This window comes from Xyrauchen texanus, chromosome 33 (assembly GCF_025860055.1).
Source record: "Xyrauchen texanus isolate HMW12.3.18 chromosome 33, RBS_HiC_50CHRs, whole genome shotgun sequence".
Taxonomy (NCBI): Eukaryota; Metazoa; Chordata; class Actinopteri; order Cypriniformes; family Catostomidae; genus Xyrauchen; species Xyrauchen texanus.
This window is the reverse complement of record NC_068308.1, coordinates 14,404,191-14,427,347: the sequence shown is the minus strand read 5'-3', so window position 1 is coordinate 14,427,347 and position 23,157 is coordinate 14,404,191. Positions and strand designations below refer to the sequence as shown.

At 36.4% G+C, this 23,157-nt stretch overlaps 2 protein-coding genes across 3 annotated transcripts; one reads left to right on the top strand and one right to left on the bottom strand.

Moving 5' to 3' along the window:
- Positions 1–1,886: 1,886 nt before the first annotated feature.
- LOC127626914 (5'(3')-deoxyribonucleotidase, mitochondrial-like) lies at positions 1,887–10,399 on the bottom strand. The gene is made up of 5 exons (XM_052103039.1): positions 10,160–10,399; positions 9,290–9,390; positions 8,991–9,051; positions 8,061–8,175; positions 1,887–7,974 (listed from the first exon to the last, which is right to left on the bottom strand). Exons 1-5 carry the CDS (start codon positions 10,340–10,342, stop codon positions 7,835–7,837), a joined length of 600 nt encoding a protein of 199 aa, XP_051958999.1. The 5' UTR covers positions 10,343–10,399; the 3' UTR covers positions 1,887–7,834.
- LOC127626912 (COP9 signalosome complex subunit 3-like) lies at positions 10,337–22,595 on the top strand. 2 transcript variants are annotated; one of them, XM_052103038.1, is made up of 12 exons: positions 10,337–10,407; positions 13,320–13,449; positions 13,630–13,742; positions 13,837–13,886; positions 13,984–14,076; positions 15,561–15,740; positions 16,249–16,389; positions 16,524–16,697; positions 17,214–17,300; positions 17,558–17,671; positions 19,841–19,921; positions 20,071–22,595. In XM_052103038.1, the coding sequence occupies exons 2-12, from the start codon at positions 13,325–13,327 to the stop codon at positions 20,122–20,124; spliced, it is 1,212 nt and encodes a 403-aa protein (XP_051958998.1). In that variant the 5' UTR covers positions 10,337–10,407; positions 13,320–13,324; the 3' UTR covers positions 20,125–22,595. The 2 variants fall into 2 exon arrangements, with proteins under 2 accessions (XP_051958998.1, XP_051958997.1); XM_052103037.1 differs by lacking the exon at positions 10,337–10,407 and adding an exon at positions 12,612–12,778 and having other exon boundaries at positions 20,071–22,593.
- Positions 22,596–23,157: the final 562 nt, after the last annotated feature.

The window sequence follows — 23,157 nt, the reverse complement described above, 5'->3', positions numbered from 1 at the left end:
GAACACGACAGCTATGTTTTTCAAAAACTATTTGAAATGTGGACTCATCGGACCAAAAAACACAGTTCCACTGTTCTACTTTCCATCTAAGATGAGACCGAGCCCAGAGAAGTCGGCAGTGCTTCTGGACAGTGTTGATGTATGGCTTCTGTTCAATTAAGAAAAATGTGAATATAATTTACAAATCACTCATTTTGTTTTTATTAACATTTTTCATACTGTCCCAACTATTTTGGAATTAGGGTGTATATATATATATATATATATATATATATATATATATATATATATATATATATATATATATATATATATTTATATTTGGCAAAACAAATTTAAGTGATAAGATTTTATTTGCATAGGAATTTTATTTAATTCCTGGACATACTTGCAAACATTCTTGTTGCTGTTGCTAAGGGGAAAAACACTGCCTTACAAGAGTTGTGCAGCAGAGAAACTTTTCCAAATCTTCCAGAATATTCTAGATTTTGAAGTGTTCTATTCCTCTTTCTCTTTCTGGGTGTTTCGGAAATGACGTTCTGAATGAACATCAAATGTAAACACAGGAAAGCCATTCAATGAGAGAGAAAAAAATAGAGACTTTTCACTTATTCTCTATGATGGCTGTAATTTTAACATGAGGCTATTGCTATTATACAAAATTGTCCCAATTTTGAGAGAGAGAGAGAGAGAGAGAGAGAGAGAGAGAGAGAGAGATATGGGGGTCATAGCCCAACTTCCTCTCACATACTCAAGAGAATACATCATATAAGAGTCCAAGGCTGCAGCACAATTAGGGCAAATGTCACAAAAAAGACTATGGTGAGACCCCAGTATGTTTGTGAGTGTGTGTGTGTGTGGTTGTCTTATATAATATCTGAGGATCCAGATACAATAGATTACTGTTATGTTACAGTTATGCAGTATATAATGTGACTTTAGTGACTTGAGGCTGCTTGCTGTAAAATGGTGTATTGTGGGGTGAATGTATGTTAACGACTTTTAAATAGCCTTGTTCCAGAAGTATTTTCCCATTTTTTTCACTCCATGGGATTAAAAAAACATTTAAATAAAGAGTTGTAGTCTGTGAAACAAATAAACTAGCTCAGAGATAAAATTACATCATTACAAACTTTGATTTGTAGCACGTATAAATACGTATTGTTGAAAAAAAGATAATAGTGTGTACACAAATTCTTAAATGAGGTGAACTCCACATCCCATGAAGCATTGCGATGGATGTAATCAATCTGAAAATGGTACAATATAAAGCTACTGAACTGTAGTCATTGATTATAAGAATACAAATAATATATTATATGTAATAAGTTAATTGCAAAATATTTAGATATTTAAAAATGTATGTGTAGTTTAAAACAACTTGATTATGTTATTCGCAACGGCAAGAGCGAATTCTCTGGTTGGTGGATCTCTGTTTCGTATTATGGGTAGTGTAGTTCTTCACTGGGAATTCGGGAATTAAACATGATTTCTTAAAAATGAAGATGAAGTCACACTGACTTATCATTGGTTAACCATTTTAGCTAATTTTAGGTCTGTCTTGAAAGGTGTATACATTATTGTTAAACATATATTCCGCTATGAGGATAATGAATAGGGCTTTTACTTCTGGAACCCTGTTATTGTGCTTTATTCCTATTGTTAACCATTCAAGCTAAGTCAGCTAGGTTATGCCTATGTATATGTATTGTCAACAGACTCACCCCAAGACTGGAAGTGTTTTGAAAAAGACAAAATATTGCCTCGCTTAATGTTTAATCTTCAAGAGGACACGGCGCCCCCTGATGCCAATAGTTTGGAGATGTTATTTTCTAAGCCAAGATAGATGTTTCTAACAAAGAACACACGTTCTTGGTTTGAGTTGCCATTCTTTATTAAACCATTTGTGATTATATTTAGTCCAATAAACCTTAACAAACAAAACAAACTGTGACATCCATACAACTGTAGAGCACCAAGATCATACACCAGTCATTAACAAGATGAGTAACGTGACACAGATAATTGAGCACACTTGCAGCTCTCTCCCTGGACACTGAAGTCATTGCATGCGTCAATTAAATCAACAAGACTGCCATGTGAAAATTGACTGAAAAGGATTCAAGTAAATTATTAAACAGGACAATGGTAAAGCAGCTGTGGTCTGTGATATAAACGTGTTAGGGCACCTTACATGCATGTGCATGTTATGGAGTACTTGGAGAAAGACTTAAAAGAAAAAAGGTCTCCTTGTTAATACCACTAAGACCATTTACATAATCGTCTTAATTGTATATACATAAATTAATCTCCATCTCTCTGTATTACTATAATTTATTCTGTCTTTTAATAGTTCTAAACAAAATCACTTAAAACACTCCAACTGAGAAAAAACATCCCTCAAGTACTACATAATGGTAATATAATTCTAAATAAATGTAAAGGTTTTCATCAAAGTCACTAATTCAATCAAAATCAAATCTATCTATCAAAGAAAAAGACTGAAGGAATACTGTTAATAATAATGAAAACACAACGTATGCCAGGAGCATAACTTCGGCAATAGGTTTAGTTTTTGCTATTTTTCCCCCCCATCTCATTTCAGGTGCTTTCATGTTGTCAAAGATCTCCAGAATACTCCAGGCCCTTCACGCCTGCGAAGAGCTTCTAGTACCACTTTTGTTTATCATTAATCTTAATGTGGTACAACTTCACAGAGAACTCCATTTTGAATGATCATTTACTAATGAAACACTGCCTGATAACTAACATCTGTATATCTATTTAAAAATGACATGGCACAAAATACAACAAAAACTCAAATAATCAATTTGGAGATCTATTAAAGGGATAGTTCACCCAAAAATGAAAGATTTTTAAATAAAGGTTTTTAGAAGAATATTTCAGCTCTGCAGGTCCATACAATGCAAGTGAATGGTAGTCAGAAATGTGAAGCTCCAAAAAGCACATAAAGGCAGCGTAAAAGTAATCCATATGTCTTTAGAAGCTACAGTATATGATAGGTGTGGGTGAGACGCATATCAATATTAAGTCCTTTTTTACTATAAATATCCACTTTCACATTCTACATTTCACAAGAATATCAATATCGATTTGTTTTTCACCCAAATCGACTGCATCGCTTCAGAGGACATGGATTAAACCATGTCAAATCCCCAAAGGGGGATTACTTTTATGCTGCCTTTATGTGCTTTTTGACACTTCAAAGTTCTGGCCTCGATTCACTTGCATTGTATGGACCTACAGAGCTGAAATATTCTTCTTAAGATCTTCGCTTGTGTTCTGCAGAAGAAAGAGAGTCATACACCATCTGGGATGGCATGAAGAAGGTGAGTAAATTATAAGAGAACCTTCATTTTTGTGTGAACTATCCTTTTAATAACAAAGGCAAGTGCAGACAGCAAAGTGTCACAGTGCCACTGGACTAGGCTCAGCTAAATGTGCTGCTGAGTAAGGTCAATTTAGTACCAATGGACTGCAATGGTTCTCCTGTTGTGACAGAGTACACTATAATCGATCCTGTGAACTACTTTAACTTTAATCCTTTATGCAAAATCAGCTTACAAAGGCATGACAGGCGGTTTACATAATAATGCATCTTAAACTGGTTGATAAAAGAAACTTCTGAAGAGTATCTGTTTAAGTATGCACTTTAGTTGTGTGGATTTTTGATTTATGAACTTTTTATTTAATTTAAGTATAACAGATATACATTTTATCTAGAGGCTTGTTAAATCCTAAAGTACAGCTATGGAGTTACATTGCATCAGAATTCCTGATGTCTCTGTCATATAACTTTCCTAAAAGTTGTTCATAACTTATGGTAACAGACTGCAAAAAGTAAACAAACCATCTTGTTCTCCTAAACTTCACAGAATTTCATTGTAGTCATGCACAAATTAATTTGGATGTACCTGACAATATCATTATCTCGAGTCATATTTATGATGAAATCCTGCAAATACCATTTTCGCTGTGGCTAAAACATAATGTTCCTACTGAAGTGACACATGAGTAATGAGTATTTGATTATCAACACATCAGTGAACTTCAAACATTCTTTATCATCTACGTACTTGTAGTCCTTCGAAATATTTAAACTATAAGACTATGTTTATTCTAACAGACAGATGATAACCCTGTCTTGTTTCAAAGTCATGCAAAATAACAAATACACCAACACTCATGGCATAAATGTTCATTTAAAAATCCAAAAGTAATGAGGCTCTCTTTAAAAAAAACAACATCCAATATTATAGATGGTCTAATAAATCTGTGTCTTTAGAGTGCCCTCTAGTGTCAAGAGTGTTACATGTCCAAGAAAACATCACCTCAGTCCCTCTATTATTCTTTTAAGGCAGGTGGTCACAGTGCATTAACTGAACATGCAGTGTTTTGGCAATGGTCAGTCTGATCTAGTCAACTAGAGACAGTCACAACAAAGTTGGATATAATAATAAACATGTCTTTGTTCTGGGTGTTGTGTTCACCCTGAATTAAAAATGATATAAATATGCATTCATGCTGACATAATCCAATCAGAATGAGAATATCCAGTGAAAATCTTAATGAGTTTTTAAACAGCTTATGCTAATGTGTGTGCGGTTAGACAGGAGTGAGAACAGAATTAGCTATTTCAATATTCTCCCTTCCGTGGAGACTGTTCCTCTTTCCCCCCTTAAAATTAGTCAGTTTATGCTTGATGTAAACTATACATTTTAAGAAAAGTCTTCAGTAAAAAGAATAATGAACAATAGAAATATACCAATAATATTGCCAGCATCTGTTTCTAACCCCTACTCAATATTTTCAATAATACTTGGGTAATCAATAATAATGCCAAATCTAAAAATATTATGGACATATGCAGAGTACTACTGAATAAGAGGGGTTAAGGGGATAGCTCATACAAAAATGAAAATGTTGTAATAATTTACTCATCTTGTTGAACGCAAAAGGAGATGTTGGGCGGAATGACCCAATTTCATTGCTCTTCTTTTTTCATACAATGAAAGTGAATGGTAAGTAAGGCTGTCTTTCTGCTGCCTAACATCTCCTTGCGTGTTCAATCGAAGAAAGAAAGTTGTAAAGGTTTGGAACAACATGAGGGTGAGTAAATAATGACAGCATTTCCCTTTTTGGGTGAAATATTATTTTAATGCTGTTCAGCTTATTACAGCTTAAGGGATAGTTCATCCAAAAATTAAAATGGTCTCATCATTTACTCGCCCTTTCTAAAGCTTTTTTTTTAAATATCTCTGCTCTGTAGGTCCATACAATGCAAGTGAATGGTGACCAGACATTTTATGCTCCAAAAATCATATTAAAGCAGCATAAAAGTAATCCATATGACTCCAGTGGTTAAATTAATGTCTTCTGAAGTGATATGATAGGTGTGTGTGAGAAACAGTTTTTACTATAAATCTCCACAGTCATGTCTAGAAGGTAACCCTCTCATGTCAACATTGTCGCACATGCGTGTTCCTGTTGATACTTTAGCCGCTCGCCTTTTGGCTTATTAATGGAGAAAATTCAATACTTTAAGTCTCTTAAAAGTCTCAAGTCGTGCTGAGTTGATGAACGCAATTGTATGTGTAGCACTGTATCAATTTCTGTTTTTTTTGTTGTGTTGTTTATACAAATGGTAATGTTAATAATGTTCAGTTGCAGTAATGTTAGAATGTTAAAGTTGTAGCCTATGTATTAGTTACAGTTATGGCCTTTGTTACTCTTACTGTCTTTGTTACTGTGGCAGGGTGGAGGGCGGGGCCGGGTCGTGATCCTACACACCCGATCCCGTATTAGGCTCTGCCACAGCTACCCTTTTTAAATAGCGTTTTTTCTAGATGATGATAAAAACATTTATATTAGGAGCCTAGCACCAAAGGCATGCTTCATCAGGATCATGATCTGAGGAAACATGCAAGGTTTGGAGACTGCGCCACCTATGGGTCAAAAGGGCTATTTTTGCCCGTAACATTCTAACCATGTGTCCTAAAATCACAAGGTTGTTGTTGTCTTTGGACTCATAAGGATATGGCCTTGGGCCATAAGGATTTTTCCCAATATCAGCCATAATGTCCATATTATAAATTTTATTAAAAAGTGATATATCTTGTAAGATTTAAAAGAAAAATGAAATGCATCATGTATATCATGTCCAGAGGATAACTGGTCAGTTTTCTTTGCCAGGTAATGGGCATGTCAGCTGAATGGCTGTTAATGTGTTAATCCACCTAAACGAGGCAATTAAATAGATTTCTGTTGTACTGGAGCATTTAGTATTTTGCTTACTGAATGGTTTCAGGGCTTGTCCCTGATAGTTTCTGCTTGCAGATATTCTTTTTATTGTTCTTCTTATTTTATAGTTCTTCTGATATATACAGTATGTTTGGTTTAAAACAGATACATATCTTTTCAATGCATTGTTGAATGTAAAAGAAAATGTATATGCATCTTCAACATTTTATCCTGAGGATACCTTAAATGTTTGGAGACAGTGCCACCTATTGTTAAATAAAAGAACCCACACTTTTGTGCTGACTAAAATTAGTTGCTAGAGTTGTTGGTTCAGTCATGCAGTAAAAACGTCTGTTCTGTAGATTTTGGTGGTGTGCTTACTGAATGGAGACTGGGCTTTTCCCGAATCAAATGTTGATTTGCATCTTTGTTGAAAAGTTACCTTAACATAAAGTTGATCATGGAAACAGCTGTGCTCGGCTGTGATTCCTCTAAGCTTGGTATGTCCCTTTGTTGACTGGCAACGTTGCGGCAGTGTGGTACACTGGATAGCACACTGAACTAAGGAACGGAAAGTCATGTGTTCAAATTCATCCAGGGGCAATGTGACCTGTATTTGCTCTGTGAGATCTTTGGGTTGTGCAGTGGTTGCCATTGTTAGGGCTTAGCCCCATAATTGCTGCTTGCAGCTGTATTTATTATAATTACTTTTAAGAGTCCTGCAATGATCACATGTGGCATGCATAACAAAAAAAATATATATATATTTGTCTTCTTGAAATCTCATTTGGATCCAATGTTTCTAGGATACAGAAATTTTGACAGAATGTTGGATGTTTAGGCACATATAACTTTAAATTAATGGTTGGGTGAAGGGTACTTTCTCCATCTCGTGCAGAGGGATTTGGGAACATTGCCTGTTCTTGAGCAGGAGTTTCCATTTTGTTTGCGTGTGTTAAAAGGCTATTGAGTGACAGCTGTATGTCCTTTTGTGTACACAGACACACACTCTACTCACTCCTTTCCAGTTGAATGGCAAAGAAATATGCAAACACATGTGTCCCCAATCAAGATGTACATCCACAGACGTGCGGATGCACTCTTGGTTTATTAAAATAAAAATTTCAAAAAGGGCAGAATCGAACCCGCAACCTTTTTCATCAGTGACAATAATTCAAACACTAGAGCAAACAGTCAGCTCTTAGAATCAGAGCCAATTGATGTATTTTACCACAAGCTAACAATATACCACGGCAGACAGTAGCAGATTTAGTTATCAAATAAATTATGTGAAATATTTATTAGAGCACTTGAATTTGTCATCTGGAATGACTGTTTATCAAAATAGACAATTTAAAATAATCTTTTACTGTGCATAACCAAATTCATATTCGTGAGTTTCCCCACTTCCATCACATCACATGAGAGTGGCGAAAGCATCAACAGAACACGCATGTGACATGAGAGGGCTAACCATTTAAAACCATTGACCCCTCAGCTTGTTGCCCCTTATGGCTGGTTAAGTGTATGTCAGCATTGGGTGCAAGTTGCATGATGGGTTGTTTAGGTTGTCTTACTGGCGCTTATTGGCCAAAATACCCCTCCAATCATCTGCCCAGGAGAGAAGCCTTCGCTGGGAGGGGTCTGGTGGCAGGTGCTTGTTGTGACAGGCAGTGAAAAGGATGTGCTCCCAGGAGGGCTTGGGCTCCACACCTTCAAAGTTAGGAAAGATGCATTTGATCTAGAAATGATCAGGGCCCATTATGGTACAACAGACCTGAGATGCAGTTTTTACTCACCCAGTATATCAGGTTTGTCATCTATGAGGATGTCTCCGGTCACTATGGTCTTGTCTCTGGTCAGGATGATCTGCTCCAGAAACTCAAGGCCCAGGTGCTTTTCTATCCATGCATACTGGGGACAAACACACTTTATGAGAGGAAACCATGGAAACTGATAGAAAATGCACTGAAATGCTGACTCTGGTCCATATAATGATGCAGTTGCATTGCTGAATTTGTCATAAATAGGGTATTATGCACACAGTCCTTGTGTACATACGTATTACTAAACCCATGCAAAATCTAGCTGTAAATTAACAGTTTAAAGAGAAAGCTCACCCAGAATGTTCAAGCTGCTCTTTTCCATAACATGAAAGTGAATGTGACCATGGCTGTCAAGCATGATTTTCAGTGAATAACAACTTTGATTTCAGTCTCTTCTTCACACAAAACTATCATACAGCTTCAGAAGAGTTGGAATATAGTGTACAAGTCGTATAATGTGCAAGTTAAGGTTTTAAGAGAATAACGACTAAAATGTCAATCTGCTCTTTAAACAAAACAATCATATGGCTTCAGAAGACTTGGAATATAGTGAACAAGTTGTATAATTTTCAAGGAATGGTTTCCAGTGAATAATGACTAAAATGTCATTCTGTTCCTTGCACACTTTATTCCATGTCTTCTAAAACCATATGAGAGTTTTGTGTAAGTCCTATGAACAACTTTTGTGGTGCTTTTTTTTATGTGTGTCATTTTTTGGAGATTGACAACCACTGGTCCCCATACATTTTTATTGTGTGGAAAAGAGCAATTCAGACATTTTTACTGAACTTCTCCTATGATGTTTCACTAAGGAAATAAAGTAATACGTGTTTGGAGAGATATTAGGGTTAGTAAATAATAGGGGTGAAATAGCCCTTGAATCTGAGTTTAAGAGAATCTTACCTTTTCATATGGGCAGTAGCTGTAATGCTTTATTGGACTGGTGCAAATGAAGATATCTGTACTGGGTGAAGGAAAGAAAAATCTGCTCTTAAAGACCATTCTACAGCCGCTAATATATATAGACTAAACATTTACTCTAAAGAATGGCAGATTAGCCACGCTTATCCGTCTCTTTTGTAAATTCTCCTGGAGGGTGGATGGTATATTGATGTGGTTTATAATAGGTCCTGTAAACCTACAACACATGTTTATATCTTTCAATAACAGCGTATTGAGATGCCAAACCTTGTTTAACTTACTTCTCCATCTTGGACATCTCCTTCACAGCCTCCACTCCTCCAGGAAGAGGGTCAAGCTCGATGAAGAAGTTTTTGGACTCCCAAATGCTGATGGCCTTCTCCTGCAATCAATGCAACCATTATATTTAGATTATCTTCATTCAATATGTATACTACTACTGTGTCTGAAAAGCTAGTCAGGGTTGCCTCATTTTTTACCAATTAATTTCCATTACATTTCCAGGCCTGAAAATCACATTTTAAAACTCCAAATTATTCATATTTCCAGATTTTTCATTACTGAGGGAACCCTGCCTACTCAGCACCTAGATAACATTTTTAGGCATGTGTCCAAAAATGGTGTCTAGGTAGTTAGCACACTAAGTTTTAAGACACTCTTTCAGGTCGCAACATCTAAAATGTATAGGCGCACTTAGTCGTTTTTTAATACAGACTTGGATTGACACCTAGTGGCATGGAAGCAGTGTCATTCAAATGCAATAGTTTTCAGATAACGTTAACATTGTACTAATTCACTATTCACAGTCAGCCATAATTAATTTAATCCACGAGTGAGAGTGTCCAATAACAGGGCAGTTACTGAGATCAAGCAAGTAATATTCACCTGGTCATGTGATCTCAACATGGCAGCCCCCATGAGGTGACCCTCTTCATGTAGAATACAATAGCTTTTATAAGGTTAATTTCATGAAAGTGCTCATGTTTTTATTCATACAGTATGTACAATATGAATATTTATTTCTTTTGGAGTCATTTCTTTTTATGAGGAAAAAATGGCTAAGTGCACCTTTAAGGTATTTTGAAGCTAGTGATCAGATCAGCTGATTGACACCACTGTGTCACATTTGAAGCTGAAATGTATACACTTACACACAGGTCACTTCTCATTTCCCCATACTGTGTGGACACCCAGAATCCTCTTCTGTCGTCTAATGATATATACGGCTCATTCGGATACCTTGCTTGGTATTTCTTTAAAAACCCTCCCTCGAAATCTGCGATGACACCGTCCATGTCCACCAGGATTCGCAGTCTCCTGTTGTTCGTGGACATGTTGGCTTCGCAGCGGTGAATGTAGATTGATGACGCGCTTCTCTTAACCCACCGTACAATCATCGGTAATAAAGTCATGGTCAACTTCAAAGTCCACCGATCCAAAGTCCTACAGATCCAACGCTGTCTCTTTGTAGTAGGCAAAGCTTCATGTATTCATATGAGGGTAGATTTAGTGATACAGGGAGCTGTTTGGTTGCTGAATGAAGCTTATCGTGTTGTATCTCATCTCATTCTGTTGGCTCTCTGTTGTTTTGCACATTTGTAAACGCGTTTGTCTTTGTTTGAGTGTCTTTTGTTTGTTTTGAGTGGGTCAGAGGGTCGCGATCTCATGCTTTTCCAGTGGTCGCTGGTGTTGAATTGCAGGGTTTAAACGCAACTCTTTTGTAGTATTTGCGTAGTGGTGTTCGGTAATGACACACTAGTCTTGTATGTACCGTTTTTCTCTTACCACTTTGTTTATGTCCTTCAAATCTGCAAACTAGTCTTCTATTTCTGGTGAAGACTGTCACGGAAAATACCCAGCCAAAGATTGTTTACGATGGGATCATATGAATGCATTCAAGTGCACACGGAAAGGTCCTTCTTTTTACGACATGAAACTCGGAAATAAAATACGGAAGAAGCTAAACTAAAATAAAAAATGCTATTTTTATGTTGTGCCAGTAAGATAATACACCTACATGACTTTTACACTAACTAAATGATTCATTAAAACATGATATATAACAAATTATTAATTAATATGCATAAAAACAAACTGCAAAGGGTAGTCTTTAGATTTACACTACTTGACTATATTATCTGTCATATATAATAAATTAATATTATGAAAATAAAGCACTTAAAAATAATTTTGCAAAATCGTTGTTTTTCATCATCTTACATTACAATAAGGCCCTTCCAATGGCCACAAAATTATACTAAGGTTTTCCAAATGCCAAAATCTGACTGCTCACTAGATTCAGACTCTCCCCTGCCTTATTGGCCCTTATCCCTAAAGCCCACCCCTACACCCACCCCTTGCCTTAACCTTATTGGTCCCTACCCACCCCCATCCCTACCCCTAAACATAACGATACGAGGGAGTCAAAATTCGGCACTACACCGGTACGTCTCGTCATCAGCGTAGTCCACACAGCACGGACTTTCCGTAAGCAGCCCAATTTTTGTCGACATGCAGACTGTCCTTGCTCGTTCGTGTGTTTTGTCTGCACACACGACTGCCATTGCCTATTCTAAAGATTATCACAAAGCAGATGTATACTTACTGTCAAAAGAGCATAGTGCCCACTCGACCTTGCATGAGACGAAGATGAAGGATACCCTAGCCTTTAGGGCCCATCCATATCAAACTTATTTTTTCTCTCTTTTTCCTATGTAAATGTGTGCTAGACACGCTTCTCTCTCTAAGTATATATAAAGTATACTTCGGTCATGCGCAAACGCTAGGTCATCAGCAGGGTGCATGAGCACTGAAGGCCCGCTGCCTGAATTTGCAAACCGCGCGTTCTCTGAACGCACAGTATGCGCAAGAGCATATAATCATTTACAAGAATTAGTGGGTCCACAAGGTGGCAACACTCACAGTTGAGCCGTTGCTTTCACGAAGTAGCACTAGAAGATGTATTTGCTCCTTAACATCAGGAAACAACAACAGTGTATGAGCACGTGTGTGAGGAGGTCAGGAGATACCTGCATTTGTATAACTCCAGACTTAAGTAATATAAAGACATACAGTATTTATGGGTTCATAAGTGGCTTTATCTTTGCAAATTCTTCCCATAAGGCACCCCTGAGTCTTCTCTTTACTGTTGTACATGAAACTGGTGTTGAGCGGGTAGAATTCAATGAAGCTGTCAACATTTTCCATTAACATCCAGACAAAGTCTGACCGCTCCTACTCCTGCCTTTCCTTGCCTGGAAAAGGAATTGAAGCCGATGATCTCCTTAGTCGATGCATCTTTGCGGAAAAATTCGCCCCGGATGAAATAATGACACAGTTCCTTAGACTTCTTAAAGATACACGGCTATTTTCAAAGACCAGAAGCTGTTGATGTAACACATTTATCCCTGAATATATACCTGTTATGTGTGCATGTAATGAAAGCCAATATGATTTCGATTTCAACCATGGAGTTTGATTTCTAGTGGAAAAGTGCCTGATGGAAATGCATTTCCCTGAAATATCGTGGAATCTGAGCTGTCAGTAAAACCTCGCGATATCTGGATGTGTTAGTCATATACTTGGCGATATCTGGATGTGTAAGTCAAACCTCGCGATATCTGGATGTAGTTGGCGGCTGTGGGCCCGTCACTTCTGTGTAGTAGAGTTGCTTCTGACATTTGAATGAAAAACAGCTTAACAAAAGCGCGAAACTATGGCTTCAGCTCTGGAGCAGTTCGTGAACAATGTGCGGCAACTCTCCGCTCAAGGTATCAACATTTACATGGCCATTGTGGATGAAAATCATGCTAAAGAGTACATGGGCTAACTAGCATAATGCTAAAACCCGACAGGAGGAGCAGTTAGCGTGATAGCATGCTAGTTGTTTATATTTCAGTGAGTAACACATGGTATTTGTTTTTCTTGTTCTGGAAATGCATCTGGAAATCAGAACGAGCCCTTGTGAATTTTTAAATGCTGTATAATATGTAGACATTATAGTCGTTGCTTGAACGGTTACGCTCTTTTTGGAGGAAAAAAACTGGACGTACCATGTTAGCGGAGTCATTAGTAATAAACCTTGTTGGATAGTATTGGGCAGAAGTGGCTATAAAGATGCTGAGATCTAAACTGACACATGATTTCTGCCTTATTAAACTAATGGCTTGGCTTAGAATGATAATACAGGGAAATTGTCGGGTCATCATCATCTTAAAACAACACATTGCAACGTCAATACAATAGTACTATATGTTTACGTTTTGCCTGCTGTTTAATGCAGTTTTGTCCCTCTCTGTCTTGGGTTCTCAGGTCAGATGACTCAACTATGCGAACTGATCAATAAAAGTGGGGAGCTTCTGGCCAAGAACCTATCCCATCTGGACACTGTTCTTGGAGCTTTGGACATTCAAGAGCACTCCCTTGGTGTTTTAGCTGTTCTGTAAGTCATTGATATTTGTTGAATGTGATTAAATTTTGAATAACTTTTTTTTTTTTAGTTGATACAAGATTTTCATATTAGAAGTCTTAAAATATGATGTTAACAAAGCAGGATGTGAGAGAGGTCACCTCATGAAGCCTATTTGTGCCAAACTGAAAAGGTTTTTGTATTGCATTACAGGTTTGTGAAGTTTTCCATGCCAAGCATCCCTGATTTTGAGACCTTGTTTTCCCAAGTCCAGCTCTTCATCAGCACCTGCAACGGAGAACATATCCGATATGCCACAGACACATGTACACACAGCATTACAGCAGCACTGTTATATATATGCTTTATTTTTTCTGTTTTGATGGTTCTTTATGTTTTTATTACTATTCTTCTGTACAGTTGCTGGTCTATGCCACCAGTTGACAAATGCCCTTGTAGAAAGAAAACAGGTAAGTGTGCGACTGTTGCATGTGGAAGTTAAGTTATTGTTTTGCCATTTTTTATTGAATGGCAAAAATGACATTAATGTTATTTTGTCATCCGCAGCCCTTGCGTGGAATAAGTATAATCAAACAGGCCATAGACAAAATGCAAATGAACACAAACCAGCTTACCTCAGTTCATGCAGACCTGTGTCAGGTGAGTCAGCAATCAGAATAGCTGGATAAAATTCTATTAAATGGAATAGAAAATTCAGTTCTGGCACGGGGCCACCAAGATGTTGAGAAAGCAAGATTGCTGTAATTACAGATTTTTTGAGTTATTATAAATAGTGAAGTTCTTACAGATGCATAACAAGTGTGTAATTGAGGAGCTATTGTGAAGCTAGCTTTGTGACAAACATAAACTATGATAAAAGGCCATGATAGTTCTATAAGTAGGTTTAGATTCTTCAAATAATCAGTTTGTTGTAGTAAATAGTCTGTTATTGTAATAATTAATTTTGTAAATGAGGGCGTGCTAGTGCGTGCCAGTTGCGTTTCCCACTGTTACTTCCAGGGCTTCATCGTGCCTGCTCAGGGCCAACTGCCAAGCGCCTTTGGCATGCCGATTACCCTTGGGCCAAAGAAGGCCGATTGGGGGCGGGGTCACTGGGCTAGCTAGTATCCAGAGTCTGATAACTCAACTTAAGCTTCCCTCATTTTACAGTCAGTTGTTGATTAGAAACAACCAAAATAGAACATTTAATTCTAATTATGTATGGATGCGCTAAAAAAATTACGCACATCTTTTTCTCGTTATATGCGCTCACTGGCTGAAGCCGCTAGTCTTAAAGAGACAGTACTGATTAAGCATGTGTTCTATATATTTACATAAATACTTATAAATAGGACAAATTATGCAAGTAAACAATAAAAATTTAACAAACATATATATGCAACATGATATATGAAATTTTGAGACATTACTTGATGGAATAGACTTTTTTTTTTTTTTTTTCAAAAAAGCTAAAATGTCAAATTTTATGAAAACTAATATAATTAGCAAAATTTTTATTTTCGAATTGCACCTAGAAGGGTGGCCTAGAAAGTTCCATAATAATTAAGAGCATAAGCTAAGAGAGAATTAATTTTTTTATGTAAGCAAATTGGACATTGTAATAGAAACTTACCCATATGAATCGAAAACGAGTCGAATGAAATTGAGATCGGAATCGAATCAGGAGCTTGTGAATCGTATCTGGAAATCTGTATCAATACCCAGCTGTAGTTGGAATGCAGATCGATTTTGGTCTCATGGCTTGAGGTCCGAGGCAATTGGCCCTGACTGACCAGTTGATAGCCCTGGCTCGCACTTGCCCGATAGTGAAAAAATAGATGTGGCAGTACTGCAGAATAAGCTTAACCTTGTTTCTGACAAAGATGTTTAAATGTCTTTTTAATTTGAAATGATGTTTAAAATTAAAAAAATGAAATCACTATGTTTTGTCTAAACTCCGTCTGTGTTTTGGTAAATTCAACTTGTGTTTGGCAACAATAGCAGATGACTGCAGCCAGACTTTAACTAGTCAAATACTACAAACCGTTTACACCAGAGCATTCATTTCTACAGTTACTTTATTCAGACAGATGTGATTATTGCATAACTAACAATTATTGTGTGATATAATTCTATATTTACAGTTATGCCTCTTAGCTAAGTGCTTCAAACATGCAGTTCCATTCCTAGAGTTGGACATGATGGATATTTGTAAGGAGAACGGAGCGTATGATGCAAAGCACTTTCTATGTTATTACTACTATGGCGGAATGATCTACACAGGTCTCAAGAACTTTGAGCGAGCACTGTATTTTTTTGAACAGGTATTTAACTTTCATACAGTTTTGCAGTTTCCTTCTACTGGTCAGAAATCTTCATATCACAAGTTTTTATTAAATAAGCACTCTAAATAACTTACTCTTCTTTACTCTGTGAGCATTAAAAGGATAGTTCTGTCATCATCTACTCACCCTCATGTTGTTCCAAACTTGTATTAATTTATTTATTCCAAAAGAAATAAGCGGATGAAGTGACAGCCTCAGTCACTATTCACTTTCATTGTATTCAAAAAGGATGCAATGAAGCAGTGAGTGGTGACTGAGGTTGTCATTCTGCCTAACATTTCTTTTTATTTTCCGTTGGAAACGAAGGTCATATGGGTTTGGAACAACATGAGGGTGAGTAAATGATGAGGGAAAAGAACATGTGAGTTGGGGGTGGGACTATGTGACTGTTTGAACATCATCAGTTGAGCGGTGCATATAGAAAGCCACTAGTGTCGCAGTAATTACTTACTTCAGTTTAAAAGAAAGTCGCACTCTCTTTCTTCAGGCAATAACCACTCCAGCGATGGCTGTTAGTCACATCATGTTAGAAGCGTACAAGAAGTACATTCTGGTGTCCCTTATCCTTCATGGCAAAGTACAGCAACTACCCAAATACACATCACAGATCGTGGGAAGATTCATCAAGGTGAGCTTTTCTGCCACAACATGGTAATGTAGCATTAATGCTCTTTGCCCTATACTGGGATTCAGTTCAGAAAAGCACTTTAAAGGGCCCCATAAGCTAATAATCTTTTCTGTATGTGTGTGTATGTTCTAAAGCCCCTCAGTAATGCTTACCATGAGCTGGCTCAGATGTATGCCTCCAACAATCCTGCAGAGCTCCGTGGTGTGGTGAACAAATATAGCGAGACGTTTACACGGGACAGCAACACCGGTCTAGTCAAACAATGTCTGTCCTCGCTCTACAAGAAAAACATTCAGAGGCTAACCAAGGTCTGCCTTTTATGTTAATTTTATACTGATTAACCATGCATTGTTCTTTTTTCCAATGGAGTGCATAATTGTTTGCATAATAATTTTCACAACTAGAGGATAGTAGAGCACAACAGTCTGCTTCTAGAAGTAAAAATCCCATTCATTTTCTCCACAGAACAATTGATTTTTAGTAATGGCTTATAAACCTTTTAATTGTGAGCTCTGAGGTTGTTAACATATGGTATATGCTTCTGTTGAAGCCATCAGTCTGCATTATTTCTTACCATCATCGTGAAGAAAAAAAACATCCACAACATCTCCCTACACTACTTTCTCAAAGTTTGTAATGTTGTGATTCACCTCGGATCTAGTTGGTTTGATTTATGGCTTTGAGTTCTTTTATGAAATCCCTATGGAAAAAATACTTCCAGAACCAAGATGGCTGAAAAAGTGGGTGAGAAAATGATACTGTGCTGTTACTGTAAAATGTATTCCAAAAGGAAGTAATCATTTCTTTGTTCTTGTGATTGACAGACATTCTTGACGTTATCTTTACAAGACATGGCAAGTCGAGTTCAGCTTTCCGGCGCTCAAGAAGCTGAGAAATATGTCTTACATATGGTAGGAAGCCAGCCTCATAATTATACATAGCTCTTCTAATCAGATGAGTTTATTTTACATCAGTTTCAAGAAGCTGTCCCTTTGAGAATCGCTGAACTTTCACTGAATACTTTTGCGGTGACTAATGTTTTTCCTCGTCTGAAATAATCTGTGTTTTCCATGTGCTGTTTCGTGTTACACATCACATAATTTACTTAGGGTTTCTGTTCATATTTGAGGTTTGTTGGTGCTCAAAGCTGTTCTCTTAATTCTCACAGATTGAGGATGGTGAGATTTATGCAAGTATCAACCAGAAAGACGGCATGGTCTGTTTCCATGACAACCCTGAGAAATACAACAACCCTGCAATGCTCCACAAAATTGACCAAGAGGTTTGTAATTATGCTATAATGTTTCCCTAAATTCATTGTTAATGTGAAACAAGGCCTGAAGCTTAAAATTAGATAATATAATAGAACATAAAATTGCCCCTCATAGTTTTTCTTTTCCATAATTTCCGATTCTGTTTGGCAATTTATCTTAAGTTTATTTGGGAATACTTTGTAAAAACATGAATTTCTAACTAGAGCTCTCAGAATGAACACGTTAAACTATGTGATTAATTTAAAAAGTTGAAAGCATTTCGTAATTGTGATGTACACATTTATTGTAATACAGCACAAACCTGCATAAACACTCATGAACACACCACAGACACACACACAGGGTGTTTTCATAACTGTATTTTTGCGCCCTTTAAGGGCACTTCGGGAATTAGACGCCACTCAAAAGGTCATTCCAAACAAAAGTAAGAAAGTACATTTTTTCACAAGGGGCCCTCTCACAAGACTTTTGGAAGGGTACATTCAAACTGTAATGCTATGCTCTCTTCATAGTGCACAAATCAAGAGCCCTTCATAGTGAGAAGAGCCCAGAAAGAGGTTAGATAGAGATAGAGGTCAGATAAGTTGGGGGTGGGAATACCAATGAGTTTGCTAGCTAAATGTGTTGTCTTTAAGAGTTTGTTCTTATTGGTGACTTAAGCATTTGTAAAAAAAAAAAAAAACAGATGGCACCATACAGAGGAACTGGCTCAATAATGCTATGGTACAGAAGCGGTTAGACAGAGAGGTGCTTTAGGATAGAGATGATCACTTTCGATTGGAGAAGCCAATTCGCCCACACATCAACACTTCTGTGTCAATGTTGAAATTATGAAGAAAGGACCTCCTAATGCTATTTATTGTAGAAAATAAGCCCAGATGGTACTTGTGATGGGTTCAAAAATACTTGATTTCTATGTAAGGCGCATATTATTTACCACAGAATTTAGTCAGGTCTTAACTTTCATTAAAATTGAGCTTTTTGTCGCAAGCGCTTTTCATATGCAAAATGGTGCATGATTCATGATGTAGAAAAGCGGATAGCCACAGTCTGCCAGCTGATTAATATTGTGGAGGATGAAAGTGTAAGATATTTAATGCCCATTGCAATAAATATGCAACCTATTTGGGGTCTAGTTCTTTATATTAGTCAAACTCCCAATTCAACTTTGAGAAATGTTTAATTTGACTTGAATTGGCGCTATTTGAGTGCATTTCTGTCCTTAAACAGTGGAAGGCTTTGTTTGGAAAATTTTAATGAACCATTATATTGCTACATATTGTGGTGTTTTTTTTTCTTAAGATGGAAATAAATGCATTTTGACAGGAAATTAAGTGTATATAGTGTCAAATTTCAACACTTTCAAAATCTGCGATTAATCAAGATTACACATTTTAAAATGACTGACAGCATTATTTCTAACATTAACAGACTTTTATTATGCTTAACATTTTTAAATAGTCTAAATGTCATAAAAGCTTCATTTGCTGTTCATTTTGCATTTTTCCAGGTTTTTTTTAATGCATTTTGTTTCCAGTACAATTTATGTTGTCGTCATTTCAATTTGAGTGAAAAGTTGAATTGAAAAATTAGCATCAGAACATCAAAAATGTTTTGGTATTTTAGTTGGGGTTAGTTCTCCTTTTGCTTAAATGTGATCACGTTATCCTAGCATGGTTTGAAAATGTTACAAAGATCATCTTGTGTGCAATGAGATCACACAGTCAGTGTCTCAGATTTGCTTAAGAGATTAGTTACCTAGAAATGGTGCAGAATCTTGAATATTAGTTTTTTTTTTTCATCATAATGTTAATTATATTAACATTATAATTTAACAATAACGTCATAATTTTGTTCTTTTTTTTATTTTTTATCCTAAAACTAATATTGTTTCCAATTTGATATTTGAATCACAGATTTTTAATGTGGACTTTTGAAGAGCACTTGATATTTACATGCACTATTGATCTGTTCTGCATTTATATATTTTTGTTAATCATCTATTAATGAAAGTTAATATGTAGTGTTAGTTTTACCAGATGTTTAAACATAAAATGCCCTGCCTTTTTTTTTTTTTTTTCTCCTGAGTAATCTCACTCTGGTTCTAGGTTATTACAAAGGTGTTTTAGATTTGTTCACTGATGGCTCACTGTAGTCTGCCTTTAACCCCTATGCAGATGCTGAAATGTATAGAGTTGGATGAGAAACTAAAGTCCATGGATCAAGAAATCACTGTAAACCCCCAGTTTGTGCAAAAGGTACCCAGTTAAATTTTTTTTGACAAGCTTGTACACCGATTTAAAGAAAGATGTGTGGAAATTTCTTGATATTCCAAATTGGTAATCATACGAAGATGTTTTTAACCAGAACTTAATTCTAGCATTCCGTTGTCTGTTCTGTATTTTAGAGTATGGGAACGCAAGAGGATGATGTCGGCAGCAAGACGTCAAGCTACTCTTGAGGCTATCGGGCAGCTCAATGCTTTGCCCTGCCGCCCCTCATCCCAAAGCTGGAAAACCTTCACGAGAGCAAAATCAGTTCTATTGAGTATGGACTATATTGGAGGAAAACATAAATGTGTGGAATTTGTATTGTTCTGTCACAGTGCACCCTAAACAAGAACTCATTTTTGTCAGTGTTTTATTTATCAGTGCTTGGTTGAAATGCCACTGCATCATTTATGATCATACAAATAAAGATACTGGACTACTTTGTTCAAAATAGTGGTCAGAATTGCATGTGTATACTTATCTACATTGCAACAACACAAAATGAAAAATAATAATTTTTTTGAACTATTTACAACCAGTTAAAGGAATAGAGCCATATCTACAGTTGAAGTCAGAATTTGACATACTCTGCCAAATACATTTAAACTCAGGTTTTCACAATTCCTGACATTTAATCATAGAAAACATTCGCTGTCTTTGGTCAATTAGGATCACTATTTTATTTTAAGAATGTGAAATGTCAGAATAATAGTAATAATTATTTATTTAAGCTTGTTTAACTTGGGTCAATCTTTTTTGGTAGCCTTCCACAAGCTTCTCGCAATAAGCTGCTGGAATGTTTGTCCATTCCTCCAGACAGAACTGGTGTAACTCAGTCAGGTTTGTAGGCCTCCTTGCTCGCACATGCTGTTTCAGTTCTGCCCACAAATTTTCTATTGGATTGAGGTCAGAGCTTGTGATGGTCACTCCAATACCTGGACTTTGTTGTCCTTGAGCCATATTTCTGCAACTTTGGCGGTATGCTTGGGGTCATTGTCCATTAAAGACCCATTTGCGGCAGGCTGATGTCTTGAGATGTAGCTTCAATATATCCACAAAATGTTCCTTCCTCATGATTCCATCTTTTTTGTGAAGTGCACCAGTCCCTCCTGCAGCAAAGCACCCCCACAAAATGATCCTGCCACCCCCTTGCTTTACAGTTGGGATGGTGTCCTTCGGCTTGTAAGCCTCACCCTTTTTCCTCCAAACATAATGATGGTCATTTTGGCCAAACAGTTACATTTTTGTTAAAATTAGACCAGAGGATATTTCTCCAAAAAGTAAGATCTTTGTCCCCTTGTGCACTTGAAAACTGTAGTCTGGCTTTTTTATGGTGGTTTTGGAACAGTAACTTCTTCCTTGCTGAGCAGCCTTTCAGGTTATTGCGATATAGGACTTGTTTTACTGTGGATATAGATACTTGTCTACCTTATTCCTCCAGCATCTTTACAAGGTCCTTTGCTGTTGTTCTGGGATTGATTTGCACTTTTCACACCAAACTACTTTCATCTCGGTTAGACATCAGGCGTCTCCTTCCTGAGCAGTATTATGGCCGCATGGTCCCATGGTTTTTATACTTGCGCACTATTGTTTGTACAGATGAACGTAGTTCCTTCAGGCATTTGGAAATTGCTCCCAGGTATGAGGTCTTGGCTAATTTCTTTTGATTTGCCCTTGATGTCAAGCAAAGAGGCACTGAATTTTAAGGTAGGCCTTAAAATACATTGACAAGAACATCTCTAGTTCAGTACACCTCCTATCAGAAGCTAATTGGTTAATTGTTTAAAGGTTTGACATCGTTTTCTGGAATTTTCCAAGCTGCTTAAAGGCACAGTTAACTTAATGTATGTAAACTTCTGACCCACTGGAATTGTGATATAGTCAATTAAAAGTGAAACAATCTGTCTGCAAACAATTTTTGGAAACATTACTCATGTCATGCACTTTAACGACTTGGCAAAAATATAGTTTGCTAATAATAAATCTGTGGAGTGGATAAATGTGTTTTAATGACTTCAACCTAAGTACATGTAAACTTTAAACTTCAACTGCATCTGACCAATATGATATACCGATTCCACAGAATGATCTTAACATCAACAGAGGGAGTCATCATTTTGGTGCTGTAAAATACAAAATCCTGCTATGTTTTTTCTGTCTTGATTTTTACATTTAGTACATTTTTATATTTGTATGATCAGCTCACAGAGTGACAGCTTCTCTAATTGTATGTTCATTCACCCCAAAACCACATTAACTTAACTGAATGACCCACTGTTTGATGTAATGTTTATCACCCTGAAGATGAATGTGTGAATTGCTGTTCCTTCAGTCAACTCTACGGCATAGGAGTGATTTATAAGATGTCAGGTATGTAGGCCTGTGGCTAAGCAGTTGTGCTGTTGTTTCAGTCCTCTAGAGGTCTCCCATGTTGTGGGGTATACCATAAATAAATTAGTCATGAAAGTCTTGGAAGCTAACACAACTATTTTAAAGTGAATCTCACAAATACATGTTGGGGTTATGTTTCTCACATATAACATGTTTGGTATAATTGTCATTAAAATAAAAATCAATAATTATCTTTTCGAAATTCAGGCAATTTATTTTTATGTAATTGTAGATACGGGTCAAATTTGACCCAGACATGTGCTTGACTGGAATATCTTGTATTCCTGTGGTACTAGCCAATTATATATAATTCAATAATTTTTGTTGTGCTAATAGAATTGAAAGTTTTTACATTTTATTGTTAATTATGATTATTTTTTATTTTATTTTGCTTGTTTAATTTAATCAGTCCTAACAAAATATTCTGTTTCAGCTTTCACTAATTGAATAAATTTGGTTGTTTTTCATAAATTGTTTATAGGATTTCCAGTTTTTATGTTGCACTAATTTTGAATAAGTAAAAATGTGTCGTTTAATTTGATGAAATCAGTCCTGTCGAAATATTCTGCTTCAGTTTTCACCAGTTAAACAACAAAACATTTTTTTTACGGTTTTTACAGTTTTATAATTGTAATAATTATTTTACTTCTGCATTTTTATCAAGTCACTCCTGACAAAATATAATGTTTTAATTTTCACTAATTAAACAAATTTTGTTGTTTATAAGATTTACAGTTTTTATTGTGCACTACTGTGTAATAAGTAAAAAAATGTGTCGTTTAATATTATCAATCCAGTCCTGACAAAAATACAGTGTTTCAGTTTTAACTAAT

Excerpts from the sequence above, each read along its gene's own strand:
- LOC127626914 (XM_052103039.1), bottom strand. The coding sequence starts at position 10,342 with ATGTCCACGAACAACAGGAGACTGCGAATCCTGGTGGACATGGACGGT. Across the intron at positions 9,052-9,289 it reads GAGATGTCCAAGATGGAGAA|TACAGATATCTTCATTTGCA; the intron begins GTAAGTTAAACA and ends TCCTTCACCCAG. Across the intron at positions 7,975-8,060 it reads TGACAAACCTGATATACTGG|GTGTGGAGCCCAAGCCCTCC; the intron begins GTGAGTAAAAAC and ends CTAACTTTGAAG.
- LOC127626912 (XM_052103037.1), top strand. The coding sequence starts at position 12,724 with ATGGCTTCAGCTCTGGAGCAGTTCGTGAACAATGTGCGGCAACTCTCC. Across the intron at positions 15,741-16,248 it reads CACTGTATTTTTTTGAACAG|GCAATAACCACTCCAGCGAT; the intron begins GTATTTAACTTT and ends CTCTTTCTTCAG. Across the intron at positions 19,922-20,070 it reads ACCCCCAGTTTGTGCAAAAG|AGTATGGGAACGCAAGAGGA; the intron begins GTACCCAGTTAA and ends TCTGTATTTTAG.